The 15,154-nt window shown below is 37.1% G+C and overlaps 1 protein-coding gene across 7 annotated transcripts in view; it reads left to right on the top strand.

Annotated features, from left to right (window-relative positions):
- phactr4a (phosphatase and actin regulator 4a) overlaps nt 1-10,062 on the top strand; it is a 38,456-nt gene extending 28,394 nt beyond the window's left edge. For 4 of the 7 annotated variants that reach the window (XM_059510052.1, XM_059510050.1, XM_059510051.1 and 1 more), the window contains 9 exons: nt 1,118-1,249; nt 2,566-3,067; nt 3,929-4,170; nt 5,281-5,437; nt 6,271-6,326; nt 6,416-6,477; nt 7,092-7,229; nt 7,529-7,605; nt 8,470-10,062. In XM_059510052.1, the coding sequence (XP_059366035.1) occupies nt 1,118-1,249; nt 2,566-3,067; nt 3,929-4,170; nt 5,281-5,437; nt 6,271-6,326; nt 6,416-6,477; nt 7,092-7,229; nt 7,529-7,605; nt 8,470-8,485 (1,382 nt within the window). In that variant the 3' untranslated portion in view covers nt 8,486-10,062. The remainder of the gene's footprint in view (nt 1-1,117; nt 1,250-2,565; nt 3,068-3,928; nt 4,171-5,280; nt 5,438-6,270; nt 6,327-6,415; nt 6,478-7,091; nt 7,230-7,528; nt 7,606-8,469) is intronic. The other 3 variants (XM_059510053.1, XM_059510054.1, XM_059510056.1) reach the window with 1 other exon arrangement.
- Nucleotides 10,063-15,154: the final 5,092 nt, after the last annotated feature.

Below are 15,154 nucleotides of genomic sequence, written 5' to 3'. Positions count from 1 at the left end.
AATAATAGCTGCAGAAATGTACTTAGTTCAGGGATATGTGTGTATATATACATTTTATATATACAGAGATCGGCGAAAAACATTTTTAAATAGGCGCTGTCTTTATTAATAAACCACAGATTTGAGTTTTAAACAACTACATTCTCGCCTGAAATACTTTTAAAATTACATTTCATGACACAATAACAGTAATATTTTGAAAATGATCCGAATAAATGGTGGTTGAACTCAACCAATCAGGATGTTTAGCGGCCAAGTCCCACCCCCGAAAGTTCAGGAACTTTGAAAAAGTACCACCTCGCCAGCAGGGTAAAGTTCCTGCAGTGGAAATGCGGCTTAAGATGACATTTTCTCACTTCATTTCAGCTCAGTTTACTTTTAAAGGCTTTAAATTAGTTTTGTAGATTTGAGTATCACAGTTGAAGTGGCTAGTATCCACCAGCTTACAGCTGAAGCGTGTCTTTCTGGACCACTGATAAAACCAAACGAGTTGCAAATAATCATATGCATTCATACTTTTGCTATTGGTTGAGTCTGAAGCTGACATGTTGGGGTGCTCTTACTGAGTTTACAATTACTTATAGTGTTTAATTAACTTGTACTTGATTAACCTTCCCTAAAAAATTCTGTCATCAATCGAGGGTATCATACAAACCCTTAAGACTTTTATTATTCTTCAAAACACAAATTAAGAAAATTACTTTTTCCATTCCTCTATTTAAAGTTTGACATAACATTTCATAAGGTCACTGTAAATAAATATAGTATATAATAAAAATCCAAATAAATCCAGCAGTTTAATCCAAGTCTTCTAAATAGAAATAATTGTTATATGATAAACCAATTTAATCAAACCTTTGTACTTTAATTTACCATATTTGATGAGCTCTATGTATGTGCGTTGATCAGTGTTAATAAGTGAATAAAAGACTTTATTACATCTGTTCACCATATTACACCAAAGTTATATCTTCAGAGGACAGATTTTTCATTTATGGCTGAACTATCCCTTGGGCTTGGAGGTTTTCATAGGTGTCACCTGTTGAACTGGACCAGTGTCCAAGTGTTGTTTGAGATGCTAAAAACACATTTCCCTTTCCCTTCGTCCACCCTAAAGCTTCAACGTTACAAAGATCTTACAAAGCTCCGCCTCCTCAGTACTGGACGAGATGGAGATGGCAGACAGGGTCTAGAGGCTATCTCTCCCTGCCCACCTACCTCAGCCAAAGGGGTGCCCAGCTCTGCACAGGTAGTGCTGGTGCCGTCCCGTCCCACACCAGCTGGCATGCATGTCCTAATGCTCTAATAATCTCACAGAGTCATGCTTGTTTACACACCCATACTCAAGATCTCCATGATCCTGCTCCAAATCACTGCAATTACTGAAAACTAATGAATGGAGTTCAGTTCATCCTGTTTAAAGGATATGATAATTACATGTAACCATGATTGAAGATTAACAGATTATCCAGTAAAGACAATTCAGAATCAATCTGGTTGACATCTGAAAATGTCCCTGTATAATAACATTTCACCCTCTTTCAGAATTAAAAAATTGACTGAGTGTCACTGAACAGCAAGTACTGAGTGGCAGCGTTCACTGTCTAGAGGTTTTTTAGAGGTTTCGATATAGATCTGGCCTGCACATAAGGTGAAGATTTTTGACATTTAGCCCAGAAACATTCTACAAAGTCTACAAATTCAGACATGAATCTTGCAAGTGCATACTAACACTCAGTCAGACAGGAGTTATTGTCTTCATGTCTGTGTATTAACGTGGCATTAAGAAACAAAGTGGGGTTGATTTAGATTCCCTGTTCATTTTAACTAACTTTAACTTCTTTTTTTTAAATTCTGAAAGTGATTCAGGCGATATTGTTGCTCTGGGCCATTGTTATAGTTGTGATGTGGACTTCCCAGTTATTGACAATTATTAAAACGTTATAGTTATTGTTAGATTTATCATCCTTGGTGTGAACAAGTCTTTCCTACGTCATCTGTTGTGGCAGCATTCAGAATGTAACTCCTTTCTAGCTAGGATTTGCGTTCATAAACATGCATAGAGTAGTGTGTTTTAGACCTTAACTAATAATGAGAACAGGAACAACCAAATATGGAGAAAGGAGAAACCACAATCAACAGTCTACAGGGGTGTGACACACTTAGCCTTTGAACAAATGAAGCAAGCATTGCAGCAACCCCCAATATTAGCTTTTCCAAACCTTGATGCGATTAATGTTGGTTAGAAATCTTGGTTCAAAATCTTGAATGTGAGGAATGGGCCATTGCTTTTGCTTCTATGGCATTGACGGGAACAGAGCTTAAGTATTTGACAGTTAATGTTAAAACTCTTATCTTTAGAGTATTATCTGTAAATTATCTTAGAATTAAATCCCTCCTCATCTTGTACTAATATCATATGATTAATTCCATGGCATGCAAATCATTGTTTTAGAATCCTAGCATTGCTCTTTCATACAGACTAATCTGCAGTTGCCACATGTGTTTTAACCCTCATTTCTTGTGGTTTATTTTGATTATATTTATTTTTATTTTTTTCTACAGTGGATCCCTCTCAAGTCCCGGTCCCAGTCAAGCGATCTCCTCCCGTTCCTCCAAAGAGGATGACTCCTGTGACCAAACACCACTCGGATGACTCTTCGGCCAATCAGCCTGAGCCTCCGTCTCCAGGCCCCACCTCCATCCCAGTCCCAGCCCCTCCTTCTGCCCCACCCCCTGCCCAATCAGATGACAGTAGAAACTCAAACTCTGAAGCACTCTCTCCTCCTCCGAACCATATCCCACCAACCCCTCCTCGCGCCCACCCACCCCCTGAGGTCCCCCACGTGGACCCGCCCAGCCCTACCACAGAGCCGCCCTCTCATCTGCCCTTACCTCTGTACTTGCGTATCCAGAAAGCCTTGAGCAGCCCAGGCCCAGTCCAGGCCAACCCGGAGGGATCCCAGCGAGCTCATTCACTTCTGTTTGAATTACCACCGGACTTTCTCACTGAGGCCCCAGGAGGGGGGCGGTACTCTCTTCCCGTCACTATCGAACCTCTGCGACTGTGAGTGTGCACATCAGTTTATCTCAGAACACAGTGTTCTCTGCTCTTGAATGCTTGTAGCAGATTGCTACTTTTTGCATCCCACGGAGAAATGTTGCCTAGTATTAATGCTGCTTATGTGTACATATTAGACCTAAAGGAACTGTTCACCCCAAAATGATTTTTTTCTGGAAATATCATCACCCTCAGGTCATCTGATATGTAGTTGAGTTTGTTTCTTCATCATAACAGATCTGGATAAATGTAGCATAACATCCACTTACTCACCAGTGGATCCTCTGCAGTGAATGGGTACCATTGATGGATTGGAGTGGTGTGGATTACTTGTGGATTATTGTAATGTTTTTATCAGCTGTTTGGACTCTCATTCTGACGGCACCCATTCACTGCAGGGGATCTACACTGGTGAGCTACATGCTACATTTCTCCAGATTAGTTCCCATGAATAAGCAAACTCATCTCTGGGGGGCCTGAGGGCAAATGCATTTTTTTTCCCCACTTTAATTTTCAGTAACTATGGCCGACTAGTACGTACAGTCTGTGCCTATGTGAGGGGAAGTTACTCTCCAGTCCAGCAGGTGGCAGTAATCTATTAGTTGAAAAGAGAAATCAGAAGTGCTATGCCATCAGATATTCAGAACGATTACAAAGCAGCACATGCTTGCCTCTTCTACACCAATCTCATTAGAGTGATCTCTTTTGAGATTTTGGTTTGTCATTGCCTTTAAATCGTCCTAGTCATGCTACATACACTACACTACATTTATAATATCTTACATGCATGCTGTGTGTTGCAGTAAATATATACACAACCACACACCATTCATATGTTCAGTGTTTTTATGATCATGTATTGTTTAGGCCTGAGGACGATGATTTTGACATTGAAGAAGAGCTGCAGAAGCTGCGGCCCGCCCCTCGGCCCACACAGCAGCCGGAGCTGGAGCCGCGCAGTCGTCACTGTCTGGTGGGAGACCCACGGGTCACTATCATTCCAGAGGATGCGGGACATGGAAACACTGATGATGAGGACGATGGGAGCGATTCGGATGGACCCATCCATTACAGAGACGACGATGAAGATGATGAGGATGTTCCCATGAGTATGATCCTTTTATACGGTCTGACCCACTGTATGAGGGTTATTTACTTAATGTCCTGCACTATTATGTGCATTAAAAACAGCACTTTACTGTTGCATTTTAAATATGAAAGTGTGGAATAAGGTGTTAAAACTTTGATTGCCTTTGTCACAAAAAATCTCTACCATTCAAAAGTTTGGGGTCAGCATATATATATATATATATATATATATATATATATATATATATATATATATATATATATATATATATATATACATATATATATACATACACACACACACACACACACACACTTTTATTCGACAGGGAAATATTAAGTTGATCAAAAGTGACAGTAAGATGTTTTCAATGTTACAAATTATTACAAATAAATACGAATAAACAGAAGATTTAACTGCTTTCATTGATTCAACGTGACTAATACACGACTACGACAATATATGGTTTATCTGAGTTCGTCGTATTATAACGTTTCTTATAATAAAGTATATAATAATCCAATGCTAATCACCATAGCCTTTATCATTGCTTATAATAATCTGAAATATAGTATTCTGTGTAAGAAGCCACATCATCTCACAGAAGGATTTATTTCAAACACTCAGCTGACGTTATGAAGTGAGTTTGGAGTAAAAACATGTTATTTAATGTGGTATTTTCACGTGCTTTTAGATAAAGCAGCATTTACTGCACAGAGTCGTACTTCACTGACAAGCTACACAAACAGCCTTCATAATCGAACGATTTTTTTCGATTTTAAGTAAAATTAAATCATCTGTGAATATTAACGCGATTTTGCGTAGCTTGTCAGTGAACTTATGGCTCTGTGTAGTAAATGCTGTTCCATCTGAAAGCACATGATGGAGATTTACTACTAATCACAGAAAGGGCTTTACTGACAAGATACGCATGACAATCGCATTCGATTAATACTGCAGCTCTACATTAAAAGCCTTTTGAATGGTATAGGGCTGGTTATCGGTACCGATATCAATACCGATACCTTGACTTCGACGCAGGAACCGATATTTTTCGTTTTTGTGTATGATTGGCACAAAAGTAAATCTAATGTGTACAAGAAAAAGTAATGTGTGTGTATCTCGTCAGGTGGTCTTGCGCTCCGTGTGAAGCGTAAGGACACTTTGGCACTGAAGCTGGAGCGTCAGCTGGAGAAGGAGCAGTCTCCGGACCAGGAGAACATCACCTGGAACAACAAAGAGCAGTGGGAAGCTGTCCGCAGCAAGATCGGCAGCGCCCTCACAAGGTCTGCGTTCACCGCGGGCTTATGGGTCTCTCTACTGTCCACACTGACACTCAGAGGCATAGCAATAGGGCAGGCAATTTCCCAAAGGATAGATTGTTTAAATAATCAGAAATGTTAATATTAATGGAGAGACTATTTACATAAGTGCAAAAATTACATTAACTCTGCCCCCCAGTGTCTGTTTGGGACAGACCACATCACAATACACGCACAACAGAAACAGTGGCAACCTTTGACCCTATCAACCCAAGATCAAATCTGCCTTTTGCCCAACTCTTTCTTCTCCCTTTTCCCATCACTTGTCAGATCAAAAAGGTGTTTGTCTTCAATAAAAAACTAAATGTTCGAAAAGTGTAAATTAAGTTCCTTCACAGATATTTAATAACACATCGGGAAGGGTTGAGGTAGATGTAGGGAGGGCTTTATTGTCCCAACAAGGCGGCATCCATTAATTAATTGTAATAAATATGATTATCTGCACTCAATATGTTATTATTGCATACTATTTAATGATTTAATATACAATACTGAGGTGCTAAAATCTCTTGCTATAGTGTAAATAGCATATATCGCTAAGAAAATGTAATAACCATATACTATGTTAGATATCATATACATATGGATATAAATATAAAGATTGCACTGTATCTTGAAGATTGTGTTATATTTGTATCCTCTATAATAAGTAATTTTGTTACTTAAAAAATAAGCACTTCAATGTTGGGAAAAAAACAAAAACAATGTATGTTCTGGCTAGTTTTTGTATGTTGTAGTCTTATGATGAAGACCCCCCCCCCCCGCTGACACTGTGTGTATTTTGCATGTTCTCACAGGAGGTTGAGTCAGAGACCCAGCGCACAAGAGCTTGAGCAGAGAAACATCCTGCTAGGTCAGTCTCACAGCCCTGGTCTTCTAATGCTCTGGATACTTCCAGGAAAACATAAATAATAATAATATTGGCATGTTCTTCTGTTTCAGCCAAGAATGAAGCTGACCGACGAGCAGAAAGGAGTGAAATCAAGCGCAGACTGACCAGAAAGGTATGGAAGCACACATCCATAACTTATTTGAGTTTTTTTTTTCTCAGGAAAACCTCTAAAGGTCTTGTTTACAAATACACTTCCGTTCAAATGCTTGGAGTCGTTAAGATTTTCTTTTGTTTTAATTCAATCTCTTCTGCTCACCAGGTCTGCATTTAATTGATCAAAATACAGTAAAACCAGTAATATAGGGAACTATTATTACAATTTAAAACAACTTTTATATTTAATATATTTTAAGATGTAATGGGTTCCACTGATGGAAAAGCTGATTTTTCAGTTAACTCCTTTTTGTGCTTCAGAACCATTTAAACATCGGTAATATAAGAAAACAGTTGTGCTGCTTCATAGGTTTGTTTTTGTATGTTTTTAAGGATTCTTTAATGAATAGAAATGTAAAAAGTACAGCATTCTTTTGCAATAGACTTAAGAGTATTAAGGCTTAAAGAGTCCCATTGTAAATAGCTTTACTGTCTTTTTTTTATAAGAGTCCTTGGGGAAAAAAAAGTTTGAATGGTGTTCCTGTGTTAAAAGTTTTGTTAGTCAGGGGAAATTTAAATTATTATATTAAATTTTGCTCATGTAAGTAATCTGTCTCTTTTTTTTGTCTGCAGTTGTCCCAGAGGCCCACGGTGGCCGAGCTGCAGGCCAGAAAGATCCTGCGCTTTCATGAGTATGTGGAGTCCACTCACGCTCAAGACTACGACCGGCGCGCAGACAAACCCTGGACCAAACTCACACCTGCTGACAAGGCACGGCCCAATCACTGCTCTCATATCACTGCCCATATAACAGCACTTATATGGTATCTTGTGTAAACTGGAAAGAGTTACATAAAAAGATTCGCAATTAATTGAAAACCACAAAACAAACACTTGCCAAACAAATCATTTTTGAAAAGGCACTATGACATTTATCGACCATATTGACGTTAAAGTATTGGAATTGTTGTTGATTTGACCACATGACATCCTCAGTAATGTGTTTTGTAACTCAGTACAAGCAGTGATACCCTGAACGCTGGTGATGTTCTTCTTTTGTCCTCTTCCAGGCGGCCATAAGAAAAGAGCTGAACGAGTTTAAGAGCTCAGAAATGGAAGTTCATGTGGAGAGCAGGATATACACCAGGTCTGAGACTTTTAGCACTTTTTTAATTGGAATAAATGAAGAAGTATTTAAACACACAAGAATAATGAGCTATTAATGGGAACTTGGTCAAATACTTCACGTAAACACCATAACCCAGCAGCCAATACCTGATTACCAGTAAGTCAGTTCACAATAAACTGGTTACTAATCCGAAAAAGATGGCATGTGTCTGTATGAATCAGATATCTGGATCTTATTCAGAATATCCACAGTGATATTGATCTATATCTGTATCTGCAGAGCCATTCAAAAGGTTGGGGTCAGTAAGATTTTTATTTTTGATGTTTTCGTAAGTTCTCATGCTTAAAAAGCCTGCAATTATTTGATAAAAATACCGTAAAAACAGTGATATTGTGAAATATTCAGTGTTATTTTCATAGCAGAATGTTTTGTCACGTTTAGTTAGGACACTGTGTATTCAGATGACTAAAACTAAATGGTATTTCAGTCCAAATACTATGACTAAAACTAGATCAAAACAAACACTAGAAATATTGTTACCATGAACTGTTTTCTATGTGATTATATGCACATAAAGAGAAAGTGAGACTGTGTGCTGACTATTTTGGGACATTGTCATTTTTTGATCAATTCAGTGGGTCCTTGCTTGAAAAAAAGCTTAGTTACTTCTACAATAATCTTACTGAAAGTGATGAATAGAGAAATGGAGAGTTGTTCGTAGAACAGTGTTGGAAGTGTTTGGGGCGGACACCTTTTTTTTTTTTTTGACTTTTTTTTCTGATTAAAGGTGATAATTGGAAAATAATGATAACATCTTCATCTTCAACCATCACCTGGACTTCATAATGAAAATGTCATGTCTTTTTCCAATTCCTTTGGCAGGTTTCATCGGCCATAATCAGCATCTGAGAGGAGGAAGCAGCTAAAAGCCTGATCTCACCGCAGCATCCTGTTTGCCATGATCCTGTACTGACGAGAGCCCAGGCCAGCCGCTCGGTGCTCTGGAGAGGAAGTGATGCGGGTGTGTGCAGGATGCTGCTACTCTTTCATTCAGACACTTGGGGAGCAGGTTTAGAGGACCAGCGCTCTGCAGAGTATTTGCAGGAGAAGAGGACACAGGACTGTTTTAATTGTCTTCATGGTGCACACGTTTATGAGATCAAGAATAGGCTTGTGTACATAACAATAATACTTTTATGGAAATTATGACACTTGTGATTAAACCGTTTGAGTGGTGAGCGATTGTGAGAGACTGTGGGTGTGTGAGTGTGTGTGTGTGTGTGTGTGTGTGTGAAATTATATATGCTGTCCACTTCTGCCTTAACACTGGTGCATGACTTTCTTTAGCCTGACTTTCGAGGAATACAGAAGAAGGTCTGTTGACGGATGCATTAAGCACTGTTTCTCACGCTGAACACACACTTACTGGTGTGTGTGGGTCTGAAAGCACATCTTTGATATTCTCAGGACATCAGCACAGTCTCACTTTCTCTTTATGGGCATTTTACTGTAAATGACCATAGTTTTACTTTTTCACACTGATAAAACACCTGCTTTAATCTATTTTTATTTTTGCTTCTTTTTTTAACAGTATAGCACTCCACTTTAGATATTTTAAGGTGAATCCCACAAAAAAACAGGCCATATTTTATCCCTGATATCATCAATGTTTTTTAGCATGGAGAAAATTAAGCCTATACATCAGAAAGATTTTAAGCATCGTGATATTATTTGCATCATTTAAGCATCATTTCCCCCTAAATTATTCTAATAGTACGTTTCTGCTTCTTCTCATGTGCATTATTCTCAATGGTAAATATTGTTACTGTAATAGATTTTTTTATTACAGTAAAATACTAAAATACACTTTTTTCACATAAACATGGATTAAAAGCAATAAAAAAAATCAAGTTACCATAATTAAATTATATTTTATTTTTATTTCATTTTCTTTTTTTCATATCACTGGAATGTGTTTTTTTTTTTCACAATGCCAAACATTTGAATGATCCTAAAGCTCCTTCTTTAAGCAAAGCGTTATTTTCTTTTTTTTCTTTTTTGGGGTCAACATATTGTTGACAGTTTGCATGAGATTCAGCTCTTGATGTGATATAATTCACCATACATAGAACAATTTAAAACAAAATGGTTGATGTTACATCATGCAGTTATTTTTTTGAGTGGTATAGAAAATGAAACTCATTTCCATGTCACTGCTTGTATTATGCTACACTTGTTGTAGGCCACCAGAGGGCCTGTGCACTGTATAGAGACATGCTGTAGATTGAATTTTATTGTATATCTCGTCTTCCTGATATCAGAAATTTGTTTTAATTGTAATTATAGTGTTACACTATCCTGTTTTTATAAGGTACAAACAGAATGACTACAGGTTAAGTGATACAATGGTATGGTACAGAACAGCTGTATAGATACTTTTTAATGTAAAGATATATTAAAAGGTTTGTCAATTAATACATGTGCATTCACTTGTTGTTCATCAACAAACGCTGTTTTTTGGACATTTACCAATGCTGTAATGTCATTGGTTTTGGGATGTATTCCATTTGGAATATTTACTTGTGGCCTGTGGAGGGCACTATTAATCCGTGTATCATTCGTTCTTTCGTTTTTCTAATTGAAACCAAAAATGGAAAAATAAAAAAACGACTTGTTTTTTAAAAATCTGTTTCCAAAACGAAAATGAAAAAACGGATAAAGATTCGTTTTCCGATTTTCAAATTTGTGCTAATATCAAAAATAAAAAAACGGATTACAAGCGTGTGTGTTTCACTTTGGTGTTTTCGTCTGATGCTAGTTAGTGACGGTCGTTCTTGAACGATTCGATCATTTTAAACGAATCTTTAATGTGACTCGGGAAGAACGAGTCGTCTCTGGGAGTGATTCGTTCAGTCGCATATGGTTCTAGTTCACCTTTTTTTCAGTCAATGCCGTGGGAGCCGGAAAGAGAATTGATTAGTACTTTTTTTATTTGATTAATGCCAATGTACCAAAGATAAAAGTACAGGTAGGTAATGTCAATATTGCATACAAAGAAGTGGCATTATATGCAAAGCACCATTTACAGACGTATGTACACATAAAAATAAATAATACTAATCGAAAACTTTAACAAAATATATTAAGAAGATTAAATAGCATTGAAAAGATTAAACATTTTTGACAGCCTTAAGATTTTTGGAAGATTAAATAGTTTGGATATACTGTTGAACCTCTTTAAAAAAAAAATATATATATATATATAATGGATTTTGATGAGTGAATTTACTGCGGTGAATATGACATTTTGCAAGAAGTCATAATTGCTTAATAATGAAATATACATTAATTTTGTCTCTTTGAATATTAAAGAAGCCAAACAGTACATCCTTAAAAGCAGAGAGAAACCCTGTAGCACACTGCGATAGAGAATTCATTCCAAAATAGCTGTGTGTGAGGACAATCCCAAACGATATGTATATCAGTTTCATTAGGGACTCCACAAAAACAACAGCTTGTATCTATGTCTGATTTAAACCTTTTCAAAAACACTTTAGCTGGGTAAAATCTGTGTAACAATTTGAATGAGATTTCTCTAACCTTGTTTGTTATTATATATTCCAAAGACAGAGTCCATACTTTTTTCTCATCAATATGATCAACCACATTCCTCCAATAAGACACCACATATGGATTCGTTACACGCTCCTTTTGAAAAAGCGATCTAATCTTATAGTTACGTGATGAAGGATACTGGACAAAGTCGTGGCCTAGTTTTTAGAGAGTTTGACTCCTAACCCTAGGGTTGTGGGTTCGAGTCTTGGTCTGGCTATACCGCGACTGAGGTGCCCTTGAGCAAGGCACTGAACCCCAACTGCTCGCCGGGTGCCGCAGCATAAATGATGAACACTGCTCCGGGTGTGTGTTCACAGTGTGTGTGTCTGTTCACTGCTCTGTGTGTGTGCACTTTGGATGGGTTAAATGCAGAGCACGAATTCTGAGTATTGGTCACCATATTGGCTGAATGTCACATCACTTTTTCACTTTCATGTAACAAAAAGCATAGTTTTCCTACTGGGATTTCAAATGGGTGTAAAGATAAAGATAAAGTGCTGGATGATCTAATGAGTCCCTTGAAAGCGTAACAACTCCTTTAGGAATAGTGTCCATGATGATGGAGAATTCTTTGGGAGTTACTGGAAAATTACATTTACAAAGGAATTTTTTGTGACTTAAAATAAGACCTTCCAAGTTAAAGAACTAGGAAACAACCAAAACAAATTTCCAAATGAGGTATGGCTGAGACGTGCTTAAAAATGATTGACCATGCAAGTAATGCCTGTTTATGAAATTTGGTTAAATTGTAAGGGATTCTAGCAATATTATAAATACAGATCAATAGGAAAGGGAGACCACCTAATTTGGAAAAGTAGTCATTGGGGATAAAAATCCATATTGAGTTTGGATTACACAAACACTGTCTAATCCAATTAATTTTGAAAGTGTTGTTCAAAGAAGAGAAATCAAGGAAATTAAACCCACCATAATCATATGTGTTCATTAATAAGTACTCTTTATTACCTTTGTTACAACATTCAGTGTATAGAAAATAACCATTATGACAGAAATTTGTACATTTATAAATTGTAAGAAGTAAAAAGCTCAGAAATGCAGTAACTGTAAGAGTAAATAATAATTATAATAATGATGATGATAATAATAATGATTAGGCACCTGTTTGTAAGGAAGCATGTAAATTCATCTATCCAATGCTGTCACGTCACGTGACAAAAGAACGAATGATAGGATAAAGCCTTTTATACAGTCTTTATTATTATTATTATTATTATTATTATTATTATAATTATTAAACAATACAAATATTAAAACATTAAGGCAATACACTTAAAATCATAAAGACAAATAATAATAATAATATACACAGAGATTTGTTGCCAGGGTAACTCCAGTCTATGAAAGCTTATGGGTCTGTCACGTGAGGAGCGACTCGAAAACCCGAAATACTCAAGAGATGAACTAATCAATTCTCTAACACCGGCACCCACTGCATTGACTGAAACAGGTGAACTAGACTATTCCTGTACAGAAACTATAGAATTTTGCGCATGCGCGACTGAACGAATCACTCCCAGAGACGACTCGTTCTTCCCGAGTCACATTAAAGATTCGTTTAAAATGATCGAATCGTTCAAGAACGACCGTCACTAACTAGCATCAGACGAAAACACCAACGTGAAACACACACGCTTGATATCCGTTTTTTTAATTCTTGATATTAGCATAAATTTGAAAATCGGAAAACGAAGCTTTATCTGTTTTTTCATTTTGGTTTTGGAAACAGATAAAAAAAAACAAGTCGTTTTTTTATTTTTCCATTTTTGGTTTCAATTAAAAAAATGAAAGAACGAATGATACACGGATTACTATTGATACGCTCAGAATTACTGGCTGTCTTCTGTTTCTGTTACCTGTCTGATCAAGAATTTCTTGCACTATTCTCGAGGTCGGACATCCGGGACTTTTACTCCCATAATGCACTGCGCGCGCATAGCAACCGCAGCGAAGGGTAAAACAAACAAGTGCTCGCCATTAAGCAACACGAAGCGGAAGACAAATGAGCGCAGATATGTCGAGAAACTGCCGAGAATCATGCCTAAAAAATTAGCAATGATTCGGCAAATCAAAGAATAACAAAATAATACCACTGCAGAGATGGCCACTCAATTTTCTGTTGCTATGTTATGACATTGCTATGCATAATGGTCGGCAGCTCTACACTGATAAGAAACAATGAAATGCACTAGTTGTGTGGGGAATAAGATACGTTTCTGCAGTTAGTCTATTTTTGCTTTTTTGAAAAAACCGTGTCCCTCACTGACACTGTACAAGCTGTGCCACTGACAGACTGAGCTCATTACAGCCATTGTGTAACACAGTGCTTTTGAATAAACATTTTTTTTTTCTAAATGAACAGTTAATGTAATCGACGCTTGATGGGTATTTAAACATGACTGCAATATGTCTGGATACTCGAGCCTGGGCCATGCCTTTGGGTTGTTCTCCCAGGACTCAGCTGGATGTCGATAGGGACAAGATTGTAACGTTAAACCTACAAGCGACAGCTTTCTGTGGTACCTGGTCAATGCAGGCGCAAGTAGACTTTCTATATATTGATAAGACATTCTGTAATAGAAGAAAGAAGATCTGTATTTGTATAGCTGCTAGCGCCTTTCACATACATGTAACGTTAGCTAACGTTAGTCACAAAGAGCTTTACATGAGTGTTTTATTATTACATTCACTTCACTTCTCACCACAGACATACATTCGCATAAACAGATATCATTCATCATTAATACAAAGTAGTCCGTTAGTATCCATAACTGACATAATCCACAACAAAACTTCTGTGAATAGATACCTTTTTGATTTTCCTCGGGCTTTGCCTTGATTGCCTTCGGTTTGTTTTACCCTTCAAACACGGCGGCGGCTTGTTGCTATGCAGGTCACATGATTTGTGACGTAACGCCGACCAAGAGAATATTCCAATGGCCGTGTAATGGTGATCCTTGTTCTTATAGCGTCCTGTGTTTAAACCGGGACGTATCAGCACTTGTGTCTGTCTGCCGTGGTTTCAGAGTGAAATTTAGCTTCTTTATGAACACTCAAAAGCTTTTGAAATGTTAATTAATAAGCTTGTAAGGGGGGCATGCCATTGTGGCCTCTTTATTGATACGCCCACCCATCATCACGTATGGGCTAAAGAGTATAGAAGTAATAAGAGGCGAAACTCCGTTGCAGTTTTGACAACAATCGCTAGATGGCGCAGCTATCGCGCTCCCGCCATTTTGGACTGAACCAACGGCTTTACCGTTGGCAGAACTACCGTATAACACTGCAGCATTAACATTATCTATGTAACAAGAAAACAGTGTTCTGCCATCAACTGTAACAACTATCAGTGTACAACCAAGCCACAAGCATTTCATAGATTCCCCAAAGATTCAGAGAGGTAAAACAGAAAAGTGTTTTATTAGCGTTAAAGTAAGCTAATGTCAACGATAACAGGTGCTGTAACGTTAATGTAAGCTATCCCATGACCGCAGTAACCGTTTGCTAACATTATGTATTTGGTCAAAAATTGGGTCAAGACTCGAAATGGGCTTTTTAAATCGCATATTTTCAGAGATATATGAACACCTGACCTGGCAAATTACCGTTTTATTAATTAATTGTTATCACTAAATTAACCCTTTAACTGTCACCCTTTTTTCGCATAAACATGAAAATCACTATCCAAATTTAAATGGTTGTAATTCAAGAATGCTTTGGAATATAGACTTATGGTTGGTATTGTTTTAAAGAAGACATTTTACTTGGTTGTTGTTGAAGTGAAATAAATTATGAAAGTGAAACAGAAAAAAGTTATAGAAGTTTGAGTTTATTAAAATGTACAAATTAAAAAAATATAATTATATTCTATATAAATATATATATATATATATTACAAAATATATTTTACTCTATAACTGCAAGAAAATGAAAG

The sequence above is a fragment of the Carassius carassius genome, chromosome 25 (assembly GCF_963082965.1).
Source record: "Carassius carassius chromosome 25, fCarCar2.1, whole genome shotgun sequence".
Taxonomy (NCBI): Eukaryota; Metazoa; Chordata; class Actinopteri; order Cypriniformes; family Cyprinidae; genus Carassius; species Carassius carassius.
This window is presented reverse-complemented; position numbering and strand designations above follow the sequence as displayed.